The 21141-nt window shown below is 39.0% G+C and overlaps 1 protein-coding gene across 2 annotated transcripts in view; it reads left to right on the top strand.

Moving 5' to 3' along the window:
• The window catches only part of megf6b (multiple EGF-like-domains 6b), a 54039-nt gene that overhangs the window by 797 nt on the left and 32101 nt on the right, over positions 1–21141 (top strand). For both annotated transcript variants that reach the window (XR_008393147.1, XM_053673938.1), the window contains exons 2-4: positions 1074–1208; positions 2798–2907; positions 9170–9274. Coding sequence is in view for 1 of the 2 variants with exons in the window: in XM_053673938.1 (XP_053529913.1) it covers positions 1074–1208; positions 2798–2907; positions 9170–9274 (350 nt within the window). In the remaining variant the exon portion in view is untranslated. The remainder of the gene's footprint in view (positions 1–1073; positions 1209–2797; positions 2908–9169; positions 9275–21141) is intronic.

Below are 21141 nucleotides of genomic sequence, written 5' to 3'. Positions count from 1 at the left end.
AGTGCTGTAAGGAACCAAAGTAAGGTTCTTAAGAGTGATGCCTGGACAACCTCTTCCTGTCCTAATAGGGTTCACTTTAACCTGTTAAAGGGATGATTCACTGCTCTGAAGAACCTGATAATGAAACAAAGAACTTCTTTTAATCTCCAGAGAACCGTATCGCTCAACTCAAGAACCCTCTACAATGAAAAATGTTTCATGACAAGAAGGTTCTTTGCAGAACCTATGGTGCTGTGAAGAGCCATTAAAGAACTTTTATTATTAAGCGTGTACAACAAACAGCCTACCGCTCAATATTTCTATAAGCAAAGAACCAAGTGCAGTCTTTTTAGACGTAAGTGTAGGTAAACAAATAGTAAAAGTTTTGTTATAGTTTGTGTTTTTTCTTCTTCAAATGTCATCTTCACATGGTTGATGATTACTAAACAATAAAAGCTAAGGACTTAATTAAGTAAAAGTCTGCTCAGGAACTGACATTTAGATTTTTCTGATATTTTTAAGCTGCTATCGATACAAACTGTTAAAAGATTTCAAATATTTTCATACAAAGTCATTTTCAGCATCAAGAAAATATTGGAATCTATGCCATGCTCACAGTAAATTATATTATAATCCAAGGGGATTTTGCTGTGTGAATGAAGGCATGAATTTGCATTTGGTAAAAGTGGGACTTTGTGTGTAAATCAGGTGCATGTTCTGCATAGTTTGATGATTTTCCTGCTTTTGTGCACTCACTGAACCTGGTCATGAACTGTTGAAGTGAATCTGTGAATTTATGCTGGAGATTGAACCAAAATTGGGCTTTAAAAAATGTTTTATAGAAGGACATATAATATAGTGCTTTTTTTCCTGATGTGATTGTGTAATTGTTGTGAGATTAGAAGTATTAGACATTTCAGTTAAACTAAACGTTGGATATTTGGCGTTCATTTGTATTGGTGGATTAGGAACCACTTTTGAATCAGATACCAGGTGCAGAATTCAAAGTTCAACACAGACACGCACAAACACATGTTATGACTCATTAGGTCACGATGTCTCTGACTCATTGTCTGTTCACGTGTACTCTGCAGGCCTAACGTGTGTACAGAACGCGAGGTGAAGCTGGTGGCTCACATGCAGCCCTGTGTGCAGGCTTTCACCCGAATGGTTAAAGTGTGGAAGCAAGGATGTGAAGGACAACTGTGGTGCATGGGCTATGAGAGAAGGTGGGGTCCTCCCATTCATAACATCCATCAGTTTATTAATTGATCCATTCATCAATGCATCCATCAAGATTTCTATCAGTCTTTTCATCCAACTCTACATTTATCAATTTATTTAGATGCATACAGTACTTAAAAATCTCCACCCATCATCCATCAATCCAAATCTCCATCCATCAATCCAAATCTCCATCCATCAATCCAAATCTCCATCTATCAGTCCAAATCTCCATCCATCCATCCATCCATCCATCATCCATCAATCCATCCAGATCTCCATCCTTCCATCAATCCATCCCTTGAGGCAGTGGTAACCAACCCTATCCAGTCATTGACTCAGTGAAACCTGGTCACATTTTTTCATCCTCACAAACTGACAAACATCTGGCTTTTTAAAGGACTGAATGACATTATGATGTGAAAACTGTCTTATACTTAACTACTTTTACTGAATTCGTAAATTCCACAAATTCCATTCTGTTTACACAGTTTACACATAAGCTGAGCTCTGTGTGCCATTTTGATCCAGGATTAACATCCAGCTTTGGCCCATTGAAGCTTCTTGATATCTCCTTTAAGCTTTTTCATTTGTGAAGAGATCTTTTTAAAAATACACACACTACTATCTTAACTTTTATTTCGGTTACTTACTGTATAAACAATATTTTTGGAAACGGACACAAAACCATTTGATAGACAAGTCTAATTAATAAAATCACTTATTTTTTGCTTTATTTTTTACTATTTAATGACCTTCTGTACCTTATTCCTTTTTTTTTAAACAGAAATCTGATTTATAAAATGATTTAAGTGTTTTTTTATTTAAAGAAATTAAATGAAGCAAACATTACCTTTGAAGTTTTAAAACGGTGGGCATTTTAACCTAATGAGAGAGAAAAACATCAGGATTCTTCTCTTTCATTCGCTTGTCTTTTTGTTCTCTAACTGGTGGGTTTTCTTTAATGACCCCAAACTGCAAGGTGTCACCATGCTCTTCCAGAAAGGTGCAATTTGACAGGCATCTCTGCGACGTCCTGGCATTCCTACGTGGCTGGAGCTTTGACTTTGCTTTCTCTGTGTAGATGCTAGTGAGCTGAGCCCTGCTCTTAAAAAGCCACCAAGCCTGCAATTAGAGCTCATAAACAGAGAGCCGTGAGCGTGGTGTGACTGAGCCGGAGAGAGCCTCAAACTACAGGGCCCGGTGTCGTGGCTTTAACACGGAGCCTGGGTCTCTCTTGTGCTTTGAGAAAGAAACATGAAAGGGTGGAAGACTCTTCACAAATTACACACTGTTTGTGCTTCGCGCATTGAAGTTTATCCCTAAACATTAGTCACGGTCCAGGTCTCTCACTCGCCGTCTAACCGCAGAGTGGTGAGATGCGAGTGCTGAGGTTTTCTTTACACTTACACACCGTGACGATCATCGTGATCATCAACATCATTGTTGCCATCGGCAAAGCACTGAAAGGAGGTGCTGACTGAGTCAAAACATGTCTCTGTAGCAGGTCATTATTAGCGTGGGACTGAATAAAGTGGTTGTTTTGAGGTGATGAAGTTGGAATGTAATAAAGGATTGGTGTGTTTTGTTGCAGGACGGTGTATTACACTGCATACAGACAGGTGTATCGACAGAATTATGAGACGTTACACAAGTGCTGCCCGGGATGGTCTCAGCTCAACGGGGAAGCTGGATGTCTGTACCGTAAGTACTGCATTATTTTGGTATTGTGTTCATAGTATGATGCATATTTACGATATATGATTGCTCCAGTGTGGAATTTAGTGTCTACCTTACCTTAGGCTGCATTCACACTAAGCATATTTTTCTGTTTTTTTTTTTTTTTTTTTTTTTTAACCATCAGTGCATGTTTTACCGTATGTTCACACTATTAATCACCAAAGCGACATGCAGCCGTTAATTTCTCATGTACATCCCTGACACAGAGCTGAGATTTCAACAAGTGACATTTTAATCAAGATTTTTTTTCTTCAGTTATACATGAATCAGTGATGATGAGGCATGACGGCAGATCCGAACGGTTTGCTCGACTTATTCTTTGGACCAATCCTGTGGCGCACGTTGTACAACGTTTCTCCAGTTCCCTGCTCACAACTTTAGTTCCCATTTAATGTTTGGAAGATAATTGTGCTTTCATCTTATTGTCTCGTATATGACCTCGCATTAAATGTGTATAGAAGCTTTACAAAGTAAAATAAAACTTGGAAGGAAGTGACAGAGATCAGATTTGGTGCCTAGTACAGCTGACATGCTTTGCTAATGTAATCTGAGAATGAAGCTAGTACGAAGCCGAGCAGATAACATGTAAAGCAAGCAACCAAATCTCACACTGATCAGTGCGTAAGTTCAATTGTGTTTAACTGGATAGCTTTAGAAGCTATATACTGTATATACATAGCTACTACCATTCTCATTGGAACTAAAAAGAAAAAAAGTGGACAGGCCACGCCCACAAGCGTCAGCAGTATCACTCGCTACACGCCACGAGAGTCTAACCAGCAACACAAGCGACTTGTCACCTGCTAGTGTGAATTCAGGTTCAATGTCTTTGCAGAATAATGCCAAGTGCTTTGTACCTCCTGACCAATCATGTTGCAGCTCGGAGAGTGAGCAAGGAAAGGCAAATTTGAAATATAGCATCAGCAGAAAAACATTTAATGAGAGCTTAACCATACGTTCTATCAGATTTTTCAGCGTCAGTTTTTTAACGTCGGTCTTTTAGGCCTTGTGTCTAATGGGCTGGACTAACTCGAGCTCTTTGATAAGATGTCTTTGAGCTGAAATAACACGCATAACTCGGTCAGAAAAAAAAATGTAATAAAGAATGGCCTTGTCATCTTGAAACCTGGCTTTTTTTTGGCTGCAGTGCTGAGCTCAGAAGAAGAAAAGTGGAAACTGACCAGTAAAACAGAAATAAATCTTCTTTTAATCTACACTACTCCCCAATAAAAATGTTTCTACCAGAACAGGTTGACTCATAGAGATACATTCCATTATGGTTGTACAGTAGTAGCAGGGTAAGTGTGGTGTAAACAGAGCAAGGTTCCTGAGCTAGATTCATGGCACTGCTCAGGGCAAAGACCTTTAGATAAACACACAAGTTTTCTGCAGACAATTCCCCAGCTACAGGTCATGTTACTGGATCTAACACCACCCTCAAAGGCCTCTTTGTATGCTGGTGAAGGTTATACCGCTCGTTATCCCGGCCAAAACCAAACCCAACGCTTCACCCAGTGTGTTTTGAAACACACCAAAAAAGTTTGTCGACACACGTTCCTCTGTGAGGCTCTTTCCATGGCAGCATCTGCTTCTCTTAAGTGGTTCTACTGGAGGATGTTGAGCTTTTTCTTTGTAACTCAAGGCCTTGACAACTCACAGGAGAAAACAGCAGGGTGAAAAAGATGGAGGCTCACATGCATCACCCCTGCCTGAAGAGCTCAAGATGCATCTGATTCAATCCTACTACTCGTAACTTTAACATTTTGGAGCAAAACCACAGATTTGGAAATCGAGGCTGCTGAATGAAAGGTTTTCTCCGGGGTTCTGCTTTCACACACCGGGGAATTAAAGAGTGTCCGGGATAAAGACAGGGTGTAACTGTTACGCTGTCTCCACCATACTGTTACAAAAGCCAGGCTAAGGTAATTAGTCTAATGACTGTGTCATTATTTGGCTGGTGCTCGAGTGGCAAAAGTGTTTGGACAATCAAGAGAGGACATATCAAACATTTTTTCTTTCTCTCTTTGAAATGTTCCTCTCTTCTTTAAAATCAGCGTGCTCCGTTCAATTAAATATCAACGCCTGAGCCAGATGTAAGATGTAGCTTTACACAGGATTAGCAGGAACCCCTTGTGCAAAGTCAAACACCAAGTGGGAAGACGTTAACCTCCAGTTTGAGACCCTTAACAAAACCCGTTCTTCATTAAGTACAGGAAATAAATGGGAAAAAAAAGCCGCACTAATGGGCTTTTTCCCTAGCGCACATACAGAACACTTGTTTTTCTGTTTCTCAAGTTGACTCGTTGTCTCGTGTAAGTGCTCTTAACCATGAGGATGCTTTGGAAGACTTCCTTAGCTTTCCTTTTCTTTTCGTCCTTCCAGAATGTCTTTCTGCACAATGGAGACATAGAGTAACGCGACCTGGGAAATCAGAAGTGGATTTCGGAACATACTTTCAATTTATTCTAATGAGAGAACAGTTCAGGTGCTCCTCGTTCTACAGCGTCGCGTTCGTTTGTCTTTCTTTTCAGCAGCGGATTAAATCCAGTGCTGAACGGACGTCCACGTGGATCTCAGGAGGTTTTACGGGACATTCTGAGAGGTGTCAGTGGGTGGTCCGAAGGTCCGCAGACGCCATTTACTTATGCGCAACGATGCGAGCGATCACAAAGGCCACACAACTGTTGATTTCTCTCTGTTTCAGACATGACATTTTCATGACCCATTGTTTCAGGGTCTATTGGCTGCTTTTGAGTGCATTCACACAGGAATGGCCTTTTTTTCCCCCTCCAGGATTTTCCCGTTCTGCATTTTTCAACGACTGTACTTTGTAGCTAGGCAGAGGGTTTATTCAACTTCTCTCCAAAGTGGTATAATTTAAAATGCTCTGTAATTGTACCTGTTTGGAACAAAAGCTCTAAGATGTTTTTTCTCTCTGTGAATGTAATTATCTTGAGACATAAGTACAATTTGATAAAACTGCATCACATTTGATGACCCGGGGCTCTGGTAACTGTAATGAAGTCATGATTTTTGTACTTGGATCTGCTGGTTTCAGTTTGAAAAATTTGACCACACCTTAACAGGATTCCTAGAAGTCAACATGTTCGTCTTGCACTCCTTAATCAAGGTGTCTTTGACGAAAAAAACTGAGAGAGAAGGCAACCACATGCCTCGCTCAGTCTCTCATGCATACAAGTAGTGAAGATTATTCTTGGGAAAGCGAGCACGAGGATGTCAGTCATCTAGCAGAAACTCTTCAGTTTCCCAACTCGTGTGTCTGGAGAGATGGACAAGCTTCATCTTTTCCATTCTTCCTTCAGTGGAACTAGGTAGGGAGGTGTATGCTTCCTGTTTCTGATCGATTCTCACTAAAGGAAGGATTGGATCACTTCTTAAAGACACACCGCTGAGGGTGATGTCCTATCGAATTGGAGACACAGGTACAAATGATGCTATTGTTGCCACCCATTTAAAAGGGCTCTGGAGAGGTATCACCTTTTTGGCAGGAGTCCAAGAGAGCATAACTGGCTGTCACTGAAAGTGACAGTAGCTAATCGTGCTCATCTATAAGTTAGATTATAAGAAAGAGAGCAGTTAGCACTCTCCTCAAACGATGTTCAGGTTGTTGTTTTTTTATTAATCATGCTGAATGAGGAAATGTGTTTGTGTTTGCCCTCCTAGGATGGTGGCTGTTATGAGAATTAGCAAAACTGTTAGTAATCAAATTGGGAGAAAATAAGATTGAAAAAAGAAAAGTGTCCCGAGACTCAATGCTCAATACTCACGGCCAGCCATTTATGAATAAAGCAAGAGTTTGCAGGACTTGATCTTCAACTGAGGGTTCACTGTTCGATGTAAATGTTAATGAACCATCATTTTCCCATTATGGGTCTAATTATGTAGCTTAAATGAAGTCCAAAGGTCTACTGTAAAGTTATTCTGTGTTCTCTGCCTTAACGTACATTTAAGTAATTATTTTTAAGTGGATTGGAATACCACCAAAAAACTATCATCAGCTCAGCCTTAATGTTTATCTGCAGCACAATCATCAGGTCTCAGTCTGATGTGGAAGCCCCAGAGCAGACGAAGAGCATACATCACATTCAGACACGACTACACACATGCATATAGACATACATACACACCTGGCACCAGTTTAACAGACACACATGCAAGCTAAAAGATAAGGGGGTCATTAGTTTTGAGTGATGGGCGTTTATGGAATGTGACATCTGGTGGTCTGTACTTTGCCCAAGAGGCACCCATGAGGAACAGAATACCTGATGGATTATCTAGCATTCGTTTATGGATTTGTGGATTCCCAGTAGTACACACACAAACACACACACACACAAACACACACACACACACACACACACACACACACAACTTAAAGAGAACGAAAGAACTCCTAGCTCGGAGGGATTTAGAGTGTCTGGTGGCTGTAATTCTTGCTGATTGAAAACACATTCAGCCCCTGTTCTCCTCATCTCACTACTTGGAGGAGCCAACGATCTCTGTGGTGTTTTACCAACAAACAAAAAAAGTCAGTGAAACAGTAAATAGTGAAGGAAATGCTCAGCTGTGATCCAGTAGCTGAAGTTTATTTGGGCCGTATAAATAATGAAAGGCAGAAAATGTTTGAAAAGTCCCAAATGCGTTTCAGGGGATTAAGTGTCTGAGCATGACACGGCTTGTTCGGTCTCTGTGTAAACCCTGGAATACACCACATGAAAGACATGCACAGAACATAACATTAGGATTTTTTTTTTCAAAGCAAATGACCAAAGCTTTGCTATGGATCATCTGTAAAGAAAAGTGCTTGGGTCTAATATTGTGAATATTTGGATAATTAAATATTTTGACATTTCTGAGGCTGACTTATATTAGATACAGACATACTGTATTGATGAAATTGTGTTACAGAAACAAGGTTTGGGTGGAAGAAATAAGACAGACTGTGGAAAAAAAAACTACAATAAAATACTTTAGATATGTTTTACAGTTCAGTTTACCAGCCGATGTGGTATAACGAAGTCCTGAATCAGCAAAGGATGCTCCTGTTTCCACTATTTCACTGTTGTTGTTTTTTTCATATTATAGTTTTACATAATTTTTCCTCCTAACTTTTAATAAAACACTAAATATCTAATAATATCAGCAAAACAGGGTAGGTGAAGCAACCTATTCAGAAGACCTGACAGGACAACTGCTAACCTTGCGAACTAATGTTTGCTAGCTAGATACCCTCTAGCTACAAGATTATGTTTTTTAAATACAAATTATAACCAGATTTCCATAAAAAGAAAACCGGATGTTCACCCTGATCATGAACTTAGTTATATCCTGTATCTAGGGTATAATCAAGGCTAACCGATGAGTTAATGCTAACATAGCTAGCTAGCTAGCTAGCAAGCAAGCACAAAACCCTAGTTAGTAAAGTTAGCTAGCAAGCTACTTGGAAAAGGTAATAGCCTAAAAATGGGGGGTAGGGGTGGGCATTCCTATGTTCCCAGGGTCTCAGGTTCCCCAGTTAAATATTCTATTAACACACATTAAGTAAAAATTTCCAAAGGTTTTGTGTCATCAGGACTCGTTTTCTCAGGACCCTATTAACTTTATTACCTTTTGACTTGAAACACCGAAGACACATTTAAATGAATAACAACATGCATTTAGTTTTAAAATCCATCCTTCATCCACACTTGAAATTTTATGAAAGTTATGAACTTTCATATTGAAAATGAACTAGTTTGCACACACTGAACCCTCATTTGTGCTGCTCTAAAAATTGCTGCTGAAAAAAACAACAATAGAAACCCTTACAGAAATTCTAATGCTTATAATGGTCCGTTTGGGTCTCTATTGGTAATGTGTTGGGTTCTGTAGGATTAGAATCTTCTAAATTTACATAAGATCTTGATTCGGCCATTAAAGTGTTAAAACATCAGTATAATGTTAAATATCGTTACATGTTATCGTTACATATAATTATACATATATAATATTGTCTGTACAAATACAGTTTTCCACTTACAATGCAGTATATGTACCAAACATTCTGCAAGTATTAATTACAATAACTAATGCTCAGCTGATTGTAAGATAGTATAGATTTACACATGGCCATTTATTTTATTTTATTTTATTTTATTTTTGCATGGTTACGTCATGTGTCTGGATTTTCTCATCTTGGATATCTGTGTCTCTTTCTTTGTGGTAGCTGTCTGCAGCTATGGAGTCTGTTTTAATGGAGGCCGGTGCAGAGAAGGATCCTCGCAGCTCTGCGATTGCCCGGCCGGTTTCCACGGCCCGAGCTGTCAGTATGGTGAGTAAATACAGTTCATGTTTATATCCCGCTCAACGTATGTCACACGTCGGGCTACAGGCCCAGTTTGGTTATCAGTGTAGACTTCACAAAGAATGTTTTGTCTGTTAACTGTTATTGGACAGTCACAAGCTCCTACCTTTCAGTCTCGGTATCTTGGCACATCCTTCCTTCCTTCCTTCGTTGTGCTTCCTTAATGACTGAATTTGAGTTTCCTCCTGTCTGATGTCGGTCTCAAGCCGTTGAAGGCCAAGAATTTTATCTCCTGCAAATAAGGAACAGAAGCCGGCAGTGTTAGGAATGGAAGAGGCTGTTGCTTTTTGTGATATCCACACGACAGGAAATTCCTGACACCACTTCTTCCCCCTCCATTATACATGGTAACCGTCCCATCGTATTAAAACAGAATTTAGAACAATTCGGGATCATTTCAGGAAAGGAGTTTTATGAGCTGGATTGACAGAACGATGCAACTCCGAACCAGTCACATTTTGTACGATTTATGTATGAACGCTGAAATATAACGGCATGGACACCGGATGATATGAATTTAAACCAAATTTTCCTGTCGCGCATCATAAAATGATTTTTTGGTTGAGATTGCCGGTCTTGATCTGATTTTGATTGAGTGCACCATGTACATTAATCCCATCAGAATAGGGCCAATTTAATCTTTTGCTTGTCTGTTGACTACACACAGACACACTGCAAAAGTGTACCATGAAGCATGTTTATCCGCAGTTTAAGTGTGTTAATGTGAATAAATTCTGATTTTGGTAATAATCTGATCATCAGGATAATTACAAACACTTTCTGTAAATAATCTGGTGATAGGACAACTCTACTTGCCTCCACTTGAGTCGATCGATAATTGGACTTTTTTCTGAGAGCAATGCCCTGTCTCTGCCATGAGTCAAGGATTGGCTTGTTAAGCCCTTTCCTCTTTTCTTTTCGGTTCTTTGTTTGGTCTTAACAGCACTTCAGTTACATCCATTCTACTGGTCCTGCATGTGGTCGACCCCCTGCCTCCAAAATGTCCATCCACACATTTGAAGTGGTAAAAGGAAACGTCAATTCCACATGACTTTTTCCCGCAATGTCGAAGACCCGCTGCTATTGTTTTGTCCTGATTGTGGAAAGCTTTGAATAAGGTCTTGCCCTCTCTTCTTTGGGATGCTATTAGCTCATGAATAGTGTGATGGTTATATTGCTCTGTGATTGACACTCAGCCTGATCGTGGACCGGGATTGGTTCACCGTTACCTGTGGGGTGGGTCTAATAGATTCATAGACTCCAAGCTGGCCATTGTGGCAGTTCTTGTAGAGCTGTAGACGTCTGTAGGGTTTAGTGACATGAAATGACGGGAACAATGTGACCGAGGAAAAATATTAAACAAAAAATAAAAGTCGTATGAAAAAATAAGTACACCCCAATGGAAATTGTTGGTTTTTGACATATATTTGGACAACCACACTTTTGATCATCTTTGAAACAGTGCCTATTAATGAAGTTGATATACTTGAACAAAACCACAAGGAAAATGAGCTTTTTCAATCAGAGCGCATTACTCCAAAAGGCCTGGTCTTTGCCTATTGCTCATTGGCAAACTGTAGTTTTGCAAAGGCTTTTTCCTGGCACGCCTCCCATGCAGGTCACATCTCTTTCTGATTGTAGAAGCATGAACTTTGAAGCCAACGGCTGCAAGACTTACTAGCAGATCCTCGGATGAAATTTTGGGGCTCTTGGAGACTTCTTTTTGCATCAGACGGCCTGCTCTCAGGCTGAAATTGCTGGGAAATTGCTTTGAAATCTGCGCCACTTGTATATGATTTTCCTTACAGTGGAATGATGTATTTCAAATAATTAAAAAAAAAAATCCTTTTAACTCCATTGCCAGACTCATACTTATACACTACCTTTTTTCTGAAGGCCTTACAGAACTCTTTAGATCTTGGCATGATGACACCACACACCTCAATAACAAAGGGAACACCAGGCACTAGATATGAGAGGGGTATAAATAAGACCGGTTCCACCTGCACTCCCCGAGCAGGTTGTAATCACCGGCACGCAATCTTCAACACCTGATGGTGATGTTATGGATTTGAAGGTGTGATAAATGGTTTTTAAATGGTTTTCACATTGGTATTTGGGCTATACATATTTTCAACAAATGTGCAGATTCTCCAAGTGATGTATGACGCATCCATCTTTTTAAGTGGCCGCTAAAAAGGAGCAAAATGCCATACATCACAGAAATTTTAACTTAACTAAGATGAAAGATCTAATCCAGACCATAAACCACAGAGATTACATCATAATTTGCCTTCATAGAAAGTCTCTGGAAGCAGTACGGTAATATTTTCTCTACTCAGACGCTCTACTCATTCATTCAGTGTTTTTTCAGTTTGAGAAAACTGTCCTTACCAGAGGCACATTTCTCAGCAAGAAGAGCACTTTAAAAAAAAACTTCTTTTTTTTTTGAGTGATAGGAAAAGAATTCTTAATAGATGACAAGCCGACATGAGCTCTTTTTTTCATTTTTCTGCCAGTTATGATGTCAATCAGGAGTTCTGCACTAATACACTGTTGTTACCACATTCCTGTCCATCATACTTACCTGTAATGGTGTACCATGTGGCAGCAAGTGATGACATCCAACATATTCATGTGGGTTTAGCACATAATAATGCTAGGAAAGAAGGACGTAGGGAGTTGGCACGCCATGAAGGATGAAGGTCTTTCTGGCTTCGTGCTCTCGGCTAATCACGTTTCCCTGATCATATTCTCCCGTGTTTCTCCATCAACTGCTTGTCCTTGTGCTCTGTGTGGAATTTATCACTAAACAAGTGGTAAACCCAGAGGGTTTTCAGTGGTCGCGCCTAAATCCAATCCAACAGCTGTCATTTTTAAGACAGAAGTGTGTAGCATGTGGAAAGAAGGAGCAGGAGCAGAGTTTAGTATCCAAAAAATTAGGTAGACCGTGTAGTGCAGCGAATCCAGGTGATCGTCTCGGTCAATCTTATGGCACGTTGTGGTCCGACGTTTCTTCAGTTCCCCACTCACAACTTTACTTTCATCTTATCCTGTCACATACACCCTCATTAAACGTGTACAGAGACATTACGAAGTAAAATAAAGCTTGACCCGAAGCAGCAGAGATTGTCGGTGCCTCTGCTGAGTTAGTAGTTAGCTTGCTTTTCTAATCTAATCTGAGAACAAAACTAGTACATCAAAAAAACAATTTTTCACTCTGACTGGAGCAGTATTTAATTTGTGTTTAACTAGTCAGCGCTATCTCTCTCTCTCTCTCTCTCTCTCTCTCTCTCTTATATATATATATATATATATAATATATAATATGTATGTATGTATGTATGTATACATGGATAGATAGATAGCTAAATCATTTCTCATTGGAGCTAAAAATAAATTCTGGACAGGCCACACCCACAAATGACAAACTACAAGTGATACTGCTTGCTAGTGTGAATGTTGGGTAAGTGACTGAGAGCCTTCTTAGTTTCCGACATTGTCCCCCCCCCACACACAAACGTTCTACATCCCAGAACGCCAGAGAACGAGTAAGAGCTTAACAGGGTTTTATTATAAACCTGGGCAGAGCATCAATACTTGCAATCAAATGCTAAACATGACCAATTTTTAAAATATGTTAGTTCGTCCCATTATTTATAGAGCCCTAAAATGGAGGAAATTGGATAAAGAGAGCCGCTCTGACCACACCGGTCTCTATTCACACGCAAACGAAAGCAATGCGTGTCCTTAGATTTGTAATGACCGTCAGTGCTGTTTACGCATTAACAGCTGCACTTGGTCTACATTTAGTCTGCAGACAGACACGGAAAGATACGATCACGCGGTTAACGAGGTCTTCAGATGTGCTCTTCAGAAACAATTTCCGATCTTCTGCCACAGCGGGAGTGTAAACGTTGCCATTTTACATTCAGAAATATTGAGCTCTGAAATTTTTTGTCTTCAAATTACACAGGTTCACGTGTAGATGTTGGCATGCAGTGTAATAAATAATTGGACAGTGACGTATGCTAGTCCCCTAAAATGGCGGAAGATGTATTAAAAGAGTTCTGAGTCCTATAAAATATCCACATAAACACCCTTGACACTTATGTTGTCCTTTTCAAAATACATAAAGGCTGAACAGGTATACGGATGGAGTGCTCAAATGTGCTAGATGACACTTTGCTAAAATTGTATTATAACGAACCTTAATCTAAGTCGATACAGGACTGGCCTTCTGGATTGCCTGCACACCTTTAAGGATCTATCTAGTATCCTATATGTATCATATATCTAGTTGCAAAGCTTTGTGTGTGTTGAATCCCTGTAAAAATGCCCCCCCCTCCATCCCCTCCATCCCCAGGCGAGGCTACGAACTCCTCCTGTGTAATTATGGGCTAAGTCACCGGACAAGTATCAGAATTCCTCCATCGGATCCAAGAGTATAGTAATCCCCTTTTCTCTCTAGCGATTTGACCCGTGTCAGTCATCACCATATCTTTTACTCTGGCGTAGTGAAAAGGCTCGGAGCTATACTGAGGTCATAAATCCGCTCGCATCTTTTAGATCAGAAGATTGTAGTGGATGATGGATTTCCATGGCACTCCTGTTTTGCTGAATGCAGCAGTGTTGAAGCCGTGCTGGAGGTCCATCACGGTGACCCGGGAGGGTGAGGGAGCAGTGTGCCTAATGAACACGCTTTACGTCAGGTCAACAGGGTCGTATGTGAAGATCAGAGCAGCGAGGCATAATAAATGTAGCTTTCACAAAACCTTCAGTTCTACGGGCCACCGGCACGTCAGATGGACTGCTGATTTAACTATGGTCTGGATTGGAGATTTTAGCTGTCCTTAATGTTTGTTTTTCTCGCTTGCACCCCAACTTGTGACCTGATTGGTTGGAAGTATTTAAAAGAAAAGTGCTTGATGTCACTTGCGCATTTCTGAACTTTTAAAAAAAAAAAAACTTTTGGAAGCTCTGCACCACCTCCCAGGATTTCATGTAACCCATGCGAGTGTGAAAGACGTTTTGTGCTTCACAGTGTTCATGATTCATCGCTACATTTGTCCTCAACCACCTGCTCATGTTCATGGTTCAGGGTGGGTCAAATCCGGGCATAAACATTTACGATAACATGTCCAGGTTAAATGTTTTTGCTGTTTACATTACAGGAGAATAAATTCAGTTAACCTGTAGACTTGACCTACATCTCAGGTCAGTTTTCTTGTGTATAAATCAGGCTTAAACCTTATCTCTAAAACATCTGATGTCTTTTTTTTTTTTTTTTTTCTTGTCGTTGTTAAACATGCCTGCCTTCTTGGCTCCTTCAATTTGGACCATCAAGCATGGAAATGCGAGGTGAACCACTTTCAGCTGAGGGCCATTTTTCATACTATTAAAGTAAAACATTTAATCATGAAGCTTCGTGAGGAACAGCGGAGGAATAACGGAGGTTTTCGACGTGTTTCCACAGGTCAGCTGTAAAGATTTACGCAGTGAGAGTTCTAACTCGGCCTTCATCTTGGTTTATAGCTGCGCCTCCGTGTACTAGTAAAAAAAGATTTATGGTCAGTAGAGACTTTGTAATCTTAAAAGGGAAGAACGTAAAAGATGTTCAGTTATGTGGGACCCAAATACCTGCTGTAGACATTTAACCTGACTGTTTATCATAGAATCAATTCAACCAGAGTCATTTAATCAGATCCGTTTGCTAGAGGAATGCATTTACATAACGTCCACCGCTAGTAATAAAAAAAGAGGGAAAAAGGGAAGCGAAGAGGGAAAGACAATATTCGAAATGAAGAAGCAGGATTTTCTACAACTTGTGAATTTTGCAATGTGCAAAAGTGTGAGACTGTGTAGTTTCTACACTTTTCTGGCCACAAGCTTCGTGGTCTTGAAGGTTATCGTTATATCGATGCTCTTCCTTGTATGTGGACATTTGTATACCGATTTCTGACACGAACACGCTGGCTTCCCATTCAAATATTTCACAATTTTAAAACAAATTCCCAAAATGTTGACAAAATTAAATGTGAATGAATCTGTTTTTCTGTCGAGGTCATAAACAATTCAAGCAAGACGATGTTTGACAGAAGAAGGCACAGATTTTTACGATGAGGGAGAAGGAGAAGGCTAATATGAAGCATCAACATCATTCCTGTGCAGTTTCCTGTTCTTTATTGCTGTACTTCCTGTGGTGATACTTAGTGAAACATTGAGTAATTACTGCAGACCCCCACCAAGCCTTCAGTCACATTCATCATCCTTAATGACTGTAGCGCTCTCTGCATTCACTCAGCCTGAAGGAGTTCATTCTTCTCCAGATCTTCCGTCTGGGTGCTTTTGTAAGTTCTTATTTTTAAAGAAATTACAATTTTATCCATTTCATGCAAAGCGTCCACACTCGTGGACAGTCGATTTAAGGATTGTTTTTATATGTTAGTAAAATATAAGCTGTAAATCAGCTACAAATCACTGGAGAGCACTGCTGTAAATTAACGTAAACATCTGTCGTGGTCTACACCGTTTGTCTTCTCAGTCTTTACTCAATGGTGAAAAATAAAAACAAAACACAGTGCTTCACAGCTTCCAGACTAGAGGTTCTTCAAAGTGCCATATTCTGAGCATCACGTAAAACCTCCACTGGTGGGGAAAAAGAAGGCAAGTGTGAAATCAGCCCAATGACCGCATTTGAGACAAGACAAAGCATTTCCTAAGCTTCATTCTCTCATGTGCTAATGTCTTCAGTGCTGATGTATTTGCCCTCATGATGACCCTCAGCAGACAGATGTGGACTCTCTGATGGCTTCATTATGAAAGCAGGGCCTGTTTTTGACACAACCGTGTAAAGCCATTTAACTCAACAGCTTTACTCTGGGTTTAGGAAACGATAATGTGTCGGCTGATTTGTGTTTTGCTTTGATAACTACAGCGTCCTCAGGCTGGATGTGATCAGAGCCGGACAAACCCGAGCCAACACTCGGTCATCTTGTATAAATGCACACAGACAACAGCTGCAATCTTATTCATCGACGGGTAACCCAGCTCAGGCGTTTACGTCAGCGAAACGTTTTCTGAACGTTACGGTTCTGGAAAAGTTTTCTGGATATCTAGGAATGTTTTTAATATAACCTTTAAACTTTCCTACAACATTACTCCCTTTTCTGTCGGATTAACATTATCATCAACATTTTCCACTGTATTATTATTATTATTATTATTATTATTATTATTATTATTATTATTATTATTATTATTATTATTATTTTTAAAATGTTTATCTCGTAGGCGCAACCAAATAGCAAATGAAACAATAGTATGAAATTCACTTTGGAAAAGACTCGACGCATATAAACTTAACACCGTAGGTGTAACAGCACGCTAAACACGACAGAGTACATTTTAAGTGTTAAACCACTAGCCATATGTTCTAAGCTATATGTTACGATTATCAGTACTCAGAGTTGTCTCAGTGCTTATGGTTAGCGGGGCGTGATCATGCTGCCGCAATTAGAAACGAGTCCCAACTGTCTGATTATAATTAATGGGGAAATTGTGAAGATTTCACAGCGTGAAGTCTTTCGCAGTGATGATTGTTGGTAAAATGAGACCTTTTAGCTGTACCCATGTGCGCCGCACGTGAATTGAAGAGGACTACGGCTGAATGTGTGCTGTGATGACGTCACGTGACGTGTCTTGGCCAGAATCTGTGGTAAATTTGAAAAACATCGCAAGCTCCTCTGAATATTGCAGCGTTTGCTTGCTTGGAATCCTAGATGGATTGTCATCTGTACATCATGATCAAACAGATCAGCTTCCATTGCTTGAACGTTCATGCTAATACTGCTGTCAACGCCATCTCCATCACTCGTCATCTTGTACAGCTGAGTCGTGTAGCTGCATTGCACTTTGGGATTTTGAGTCCAGAGTTTGCTCCAAAGTCTCCACTACTTCTACACTGGATTTCTTCTTAATAAGACTGACTGAGTTTTTTTTTGACCTGACTCTTATCACCTGTGCTTGTTGAAATTGTAATTGCGCTAGCAATAACATATGATGTTAATGCAACAGCTGTCACACAATTTTCAGTATATTCTTTATGTCCCCTTAACCAGACTAACTGTTCAGTCTGTTCCTATTTATGTATTAGAAAAAAACACTAGTTTTTACGCTGACGCTCTTCACTCCGGAGTGTAAATTTGCATCACTGCTGTATTCCAGCCAGTATTTTGGAGTCTCTGAGTCCAGGCCGCTGTTGGCTACGTGTTATCTATCGAGCGACGGCGGTTATTTGTCTGCTGTGTCCTGTCAACACATGCCTTAGGAACAAAACAAAGTGTGGAAACCAAACGCAGCTGGTTAAAATGAGAGATATGCGGAGAATTTGCACGCAGTCTTTGTCCTCTTTGCTGCTGTGAGAAATGTCTTTACTAAATGCTGACTCGTCAGTTCGACTCGTTTCTACGCCAGGCAAAACGATCACTTGGTTTACTTTTTGTTTCCTCGGAGAAGAAATTTGTATTGAAGTTATTTGTATTGTGATTTGTATTGAGTCTAGTTCTAAATTAGGCTCATTTGGTAGTGATTGTTTATTGCTTATTACAGCTGGTTTTATTAATCAGTCATTATGACTCACTTTAGACTCAATTCCTTTATCTATGATTCTTTTAAGTGAATCATCAAGAAAGACGTTTCCTTGTCTTGTTGTTGTTGGCCTAATGATGCCTTTGGAATGTCTTTCATCTGTGAACCCTTATCACTCTTAGCAATTCCATTTAATTTATAGAATTAATACATTCAGTAAGGAATTAAACACACGTGTGTGTGTGTGTGTGTGTGGTACAGTTATAGTAAAATAATCAGTGATGGGGTGGTGTGATGAAGCGGAGTCATTCTTACTATTCCAAAGTTCAAGCATGAAGTGTTTTATTCCTCTTATGCCACTGCAATTTTTCAAATTCAACAATTATTTATTTGTTTGTGTTAAAGAACAGCATCAAACATGATACTTTTTATCCATTTAAAGTTACGTTTAATACTATGGAACGTCCGCAAAACAAATAACTTCCTGTTCTCACTTATGTTATAGCAGCTACACTGCTGTAGCCTGAAATTTTTTCCGCCTACTACATCTGAATACCTCGTTAACTCTGTGATCGTTTTTTTTCCGTTTCTGTCTGCAGTTAATTCTCTGAAGGATATTTAAAGCAAGCGCAGCTGTTTGTGTGTAAACAGGACTGAGCGTCATTAGAAGACTCCTACAACCAAGTTAACAGAGAATTTTTTTGATCTGTTCTTTTGAGTCAGGTTGTATGAGATTTTTAGGTGGTTTTCTTCAGGTTTAAAGAATGGCTTGAACTTCTCGGAAATGGATAAAGTGAATTGGACCGAACGTCAGTAATAGGTATAATGTAAATAAATCTGCAAAATTGGAACGATCCAATTTTTTTTACATTTTAAAAAATGTTCCTGTATTTAATTTCATTTCATTTGCGAGCGTATAAAATGTAATGTATTTATCTTGAGAGACTCTACCTCAGAGACATGATTAACACCATATATATGTATAAAAAAATTCATTTATTTTAAAATCTGACGGGTCATTTTTAGTATTTATGGCTCGATGGATTATCATTTTTTTTTAATTAGCCAGGGATCCTTATAAGCTTATAAAGTTATTGTAATTATACCAATAATGATTATTTGGAAGCTGAGTAATGTTTTCCATTTCAAATGCTTTATTCTTAACTTGTGTGGTTTTATTACTAAATGTCATGAAATTGCTTTTAGTTTTAGAAACGTCCTTCATTTTAGAAACATAAAATTCATAATTACATAGTAAGAAAATTCCCAAGATTTGAAACACAAATCGATAATTTCTCCTAACTCCTATTTCCTTTCACTTACACAGCAATAGAGTTAACAGATCCTCATAATAACAATCATTCAAAGGGATGATTTTTGTTTTTATTATTTCTTTTCAAATTAAGCCCTAATATGATTCCTCTATAGTAACACTAGAGGCATTAAAAAGTATTTATTTAGAGCTGTATCATTTAATTTGGCGACGTTTCATCCCTCCTTTTGGTCCAGAACAGACAGTAGTGTAGTGTAGGTGGATGACGGAGCATCTCCTCCTGTATCTAATTGATCAAATTTTAGGAAATATTCTGGTTTGGAAAATGCACAGATGGTTACAGTACTGTATTTCGGTAAAAGTGTGAGGGTGTGGTTGGTGTGTGTGTGTGTGTGACATTATATATACTAATAAAGACTATAACAGGAACATAGGGTTTAAATTTTTTTATATGATCAGAAATGCAGAGAGACAAACAGGAAGAGGAATAAAAAACAGATGGGACACACATTTAGCACATGTGGAACAGACAAGACAATTATTGTCCTGTCTGGCTAAGCTGATAAGTTGGGACTAAAATGTAATTTGAAAGAATATCTACTCATACAATATTATTATATTTAAACTATATTTAATTTTTATTTATTTATTTATTTATTTATTTTTATGTTTTCAGTGTCTGTGTATACACCAAACCAACAGTAGAAGGCAGTGTAGACTCTGTAATTCTTAATATTTAGGCCTCATATCATTAAGTCTCTCTCTCTCTCTCTCTCTCTCTCTCTCTCTCTCTCTCTCTCTCTCTCTCTCTCTCTCAATTAGTGATGGGAAATTCTGACTATTGTAGTGAGTCAGTCTATTATTTGACTCACCAGTGATTATAGTTAAGTGATTTATAGTTCTTTCTCTGAAAATGTGTCAGGAGATATTACAGTTTTACTAAATTACCCTGGAGGTGTTAATGTATTGCTTATATATAGAAAAAATTGAGTTAAAAAACGTCTCCTGTATGCGAATCAACTCTCAACCTAAAAGAGCCGATTCAAAGAGCCGACTCGCCCCCAAACGACACACGAAGTAATTTTAATTTAAATTCTACGAGGTTTGTGTTTTGTGTAGCAGATATTAGAATCTTGTGTATCTTGTGTATGTATATATGATGTTTTGCAGTTGGTAGGCTTGTTTTATTTTCTTTATGTGTGTGGAGTTATACTGTCAAGTGAAAAAGTTCACTCTTAAAGTTGTTGTTGTTGGGGTTGTTTGTTTTCATACACAACCACTGTGTTGAATCTAAGGAGTGATTTTTCTGGGTTCGTTTCTAGCTTTGTAACTGGGTTGGCGGTGTTAAACGAGTATTATTTTAGGAAATCTCCAGGTCTCACTGAAAATAAATGACTTCCGGTTGCTTTGTCGAATCTCTTAAATTGTTTAGATTATCTCATAGCAGTTATCTTTAACCGAGCACCCAAGCAGTTCCTCCAGGATTTTGGGATTATGCGATCGCAGAAATAAACGCAAAATCAAGGAAACGCAATATTCGGAAATTGTAATCTTTTGAAATTTTTCAAAATGACTGTATATTTTCTGCAGATTTGGGGCAAGATGCGTCATCTGACGTCATCACAACGCCAAATTCACATGCGTCGAACATGAGTACAGCTAAAAGGTCTCATTTACCAACAAACATCACTGCAAAAGACCGTGCAGAACAATTTTGCCAATTCAAGTCAATTTTGAAAAAAAAAAAATGCAACAAAATCGAGCATTTTTGGTCACAACAATCACAAAAAACTCTGCGAAATCCTGTACAGACTGCCCAATGAACCACATCACATCGTGCAATTTTCCGACACATGTGAATCTGTGGTTATTTAAATGCACCAATAACGCTGGTTACTCATGTCATGATCTCACGATTATGTTATTAGTCTTTGCATGTCTAGAGATGCTGTGTTCTCTGTGAACGGTCTCT

This window comes from Ictalurus punctatus, chromosome 21 (genome assembly GCF_001660625.3).
Source record: "Ictalurus punctatus breed USDA103 chromosome 21, Coco_2.0, whole genome shotgun sequence".
In the NCBI taxonomy this organism is placed as follows: domain Eukaryota; kingdom Metazoa; phylum Chordata; class Actinopteri; order Siluriformes; family Ictaluridae; genus Ictalurus; species Ictalurus punctatus.
The sequence above is the reverse complement of the archived record's forward strand: the minus strand, read 5'-3'. Positions and strand labels throughout refer to the sequence as shown.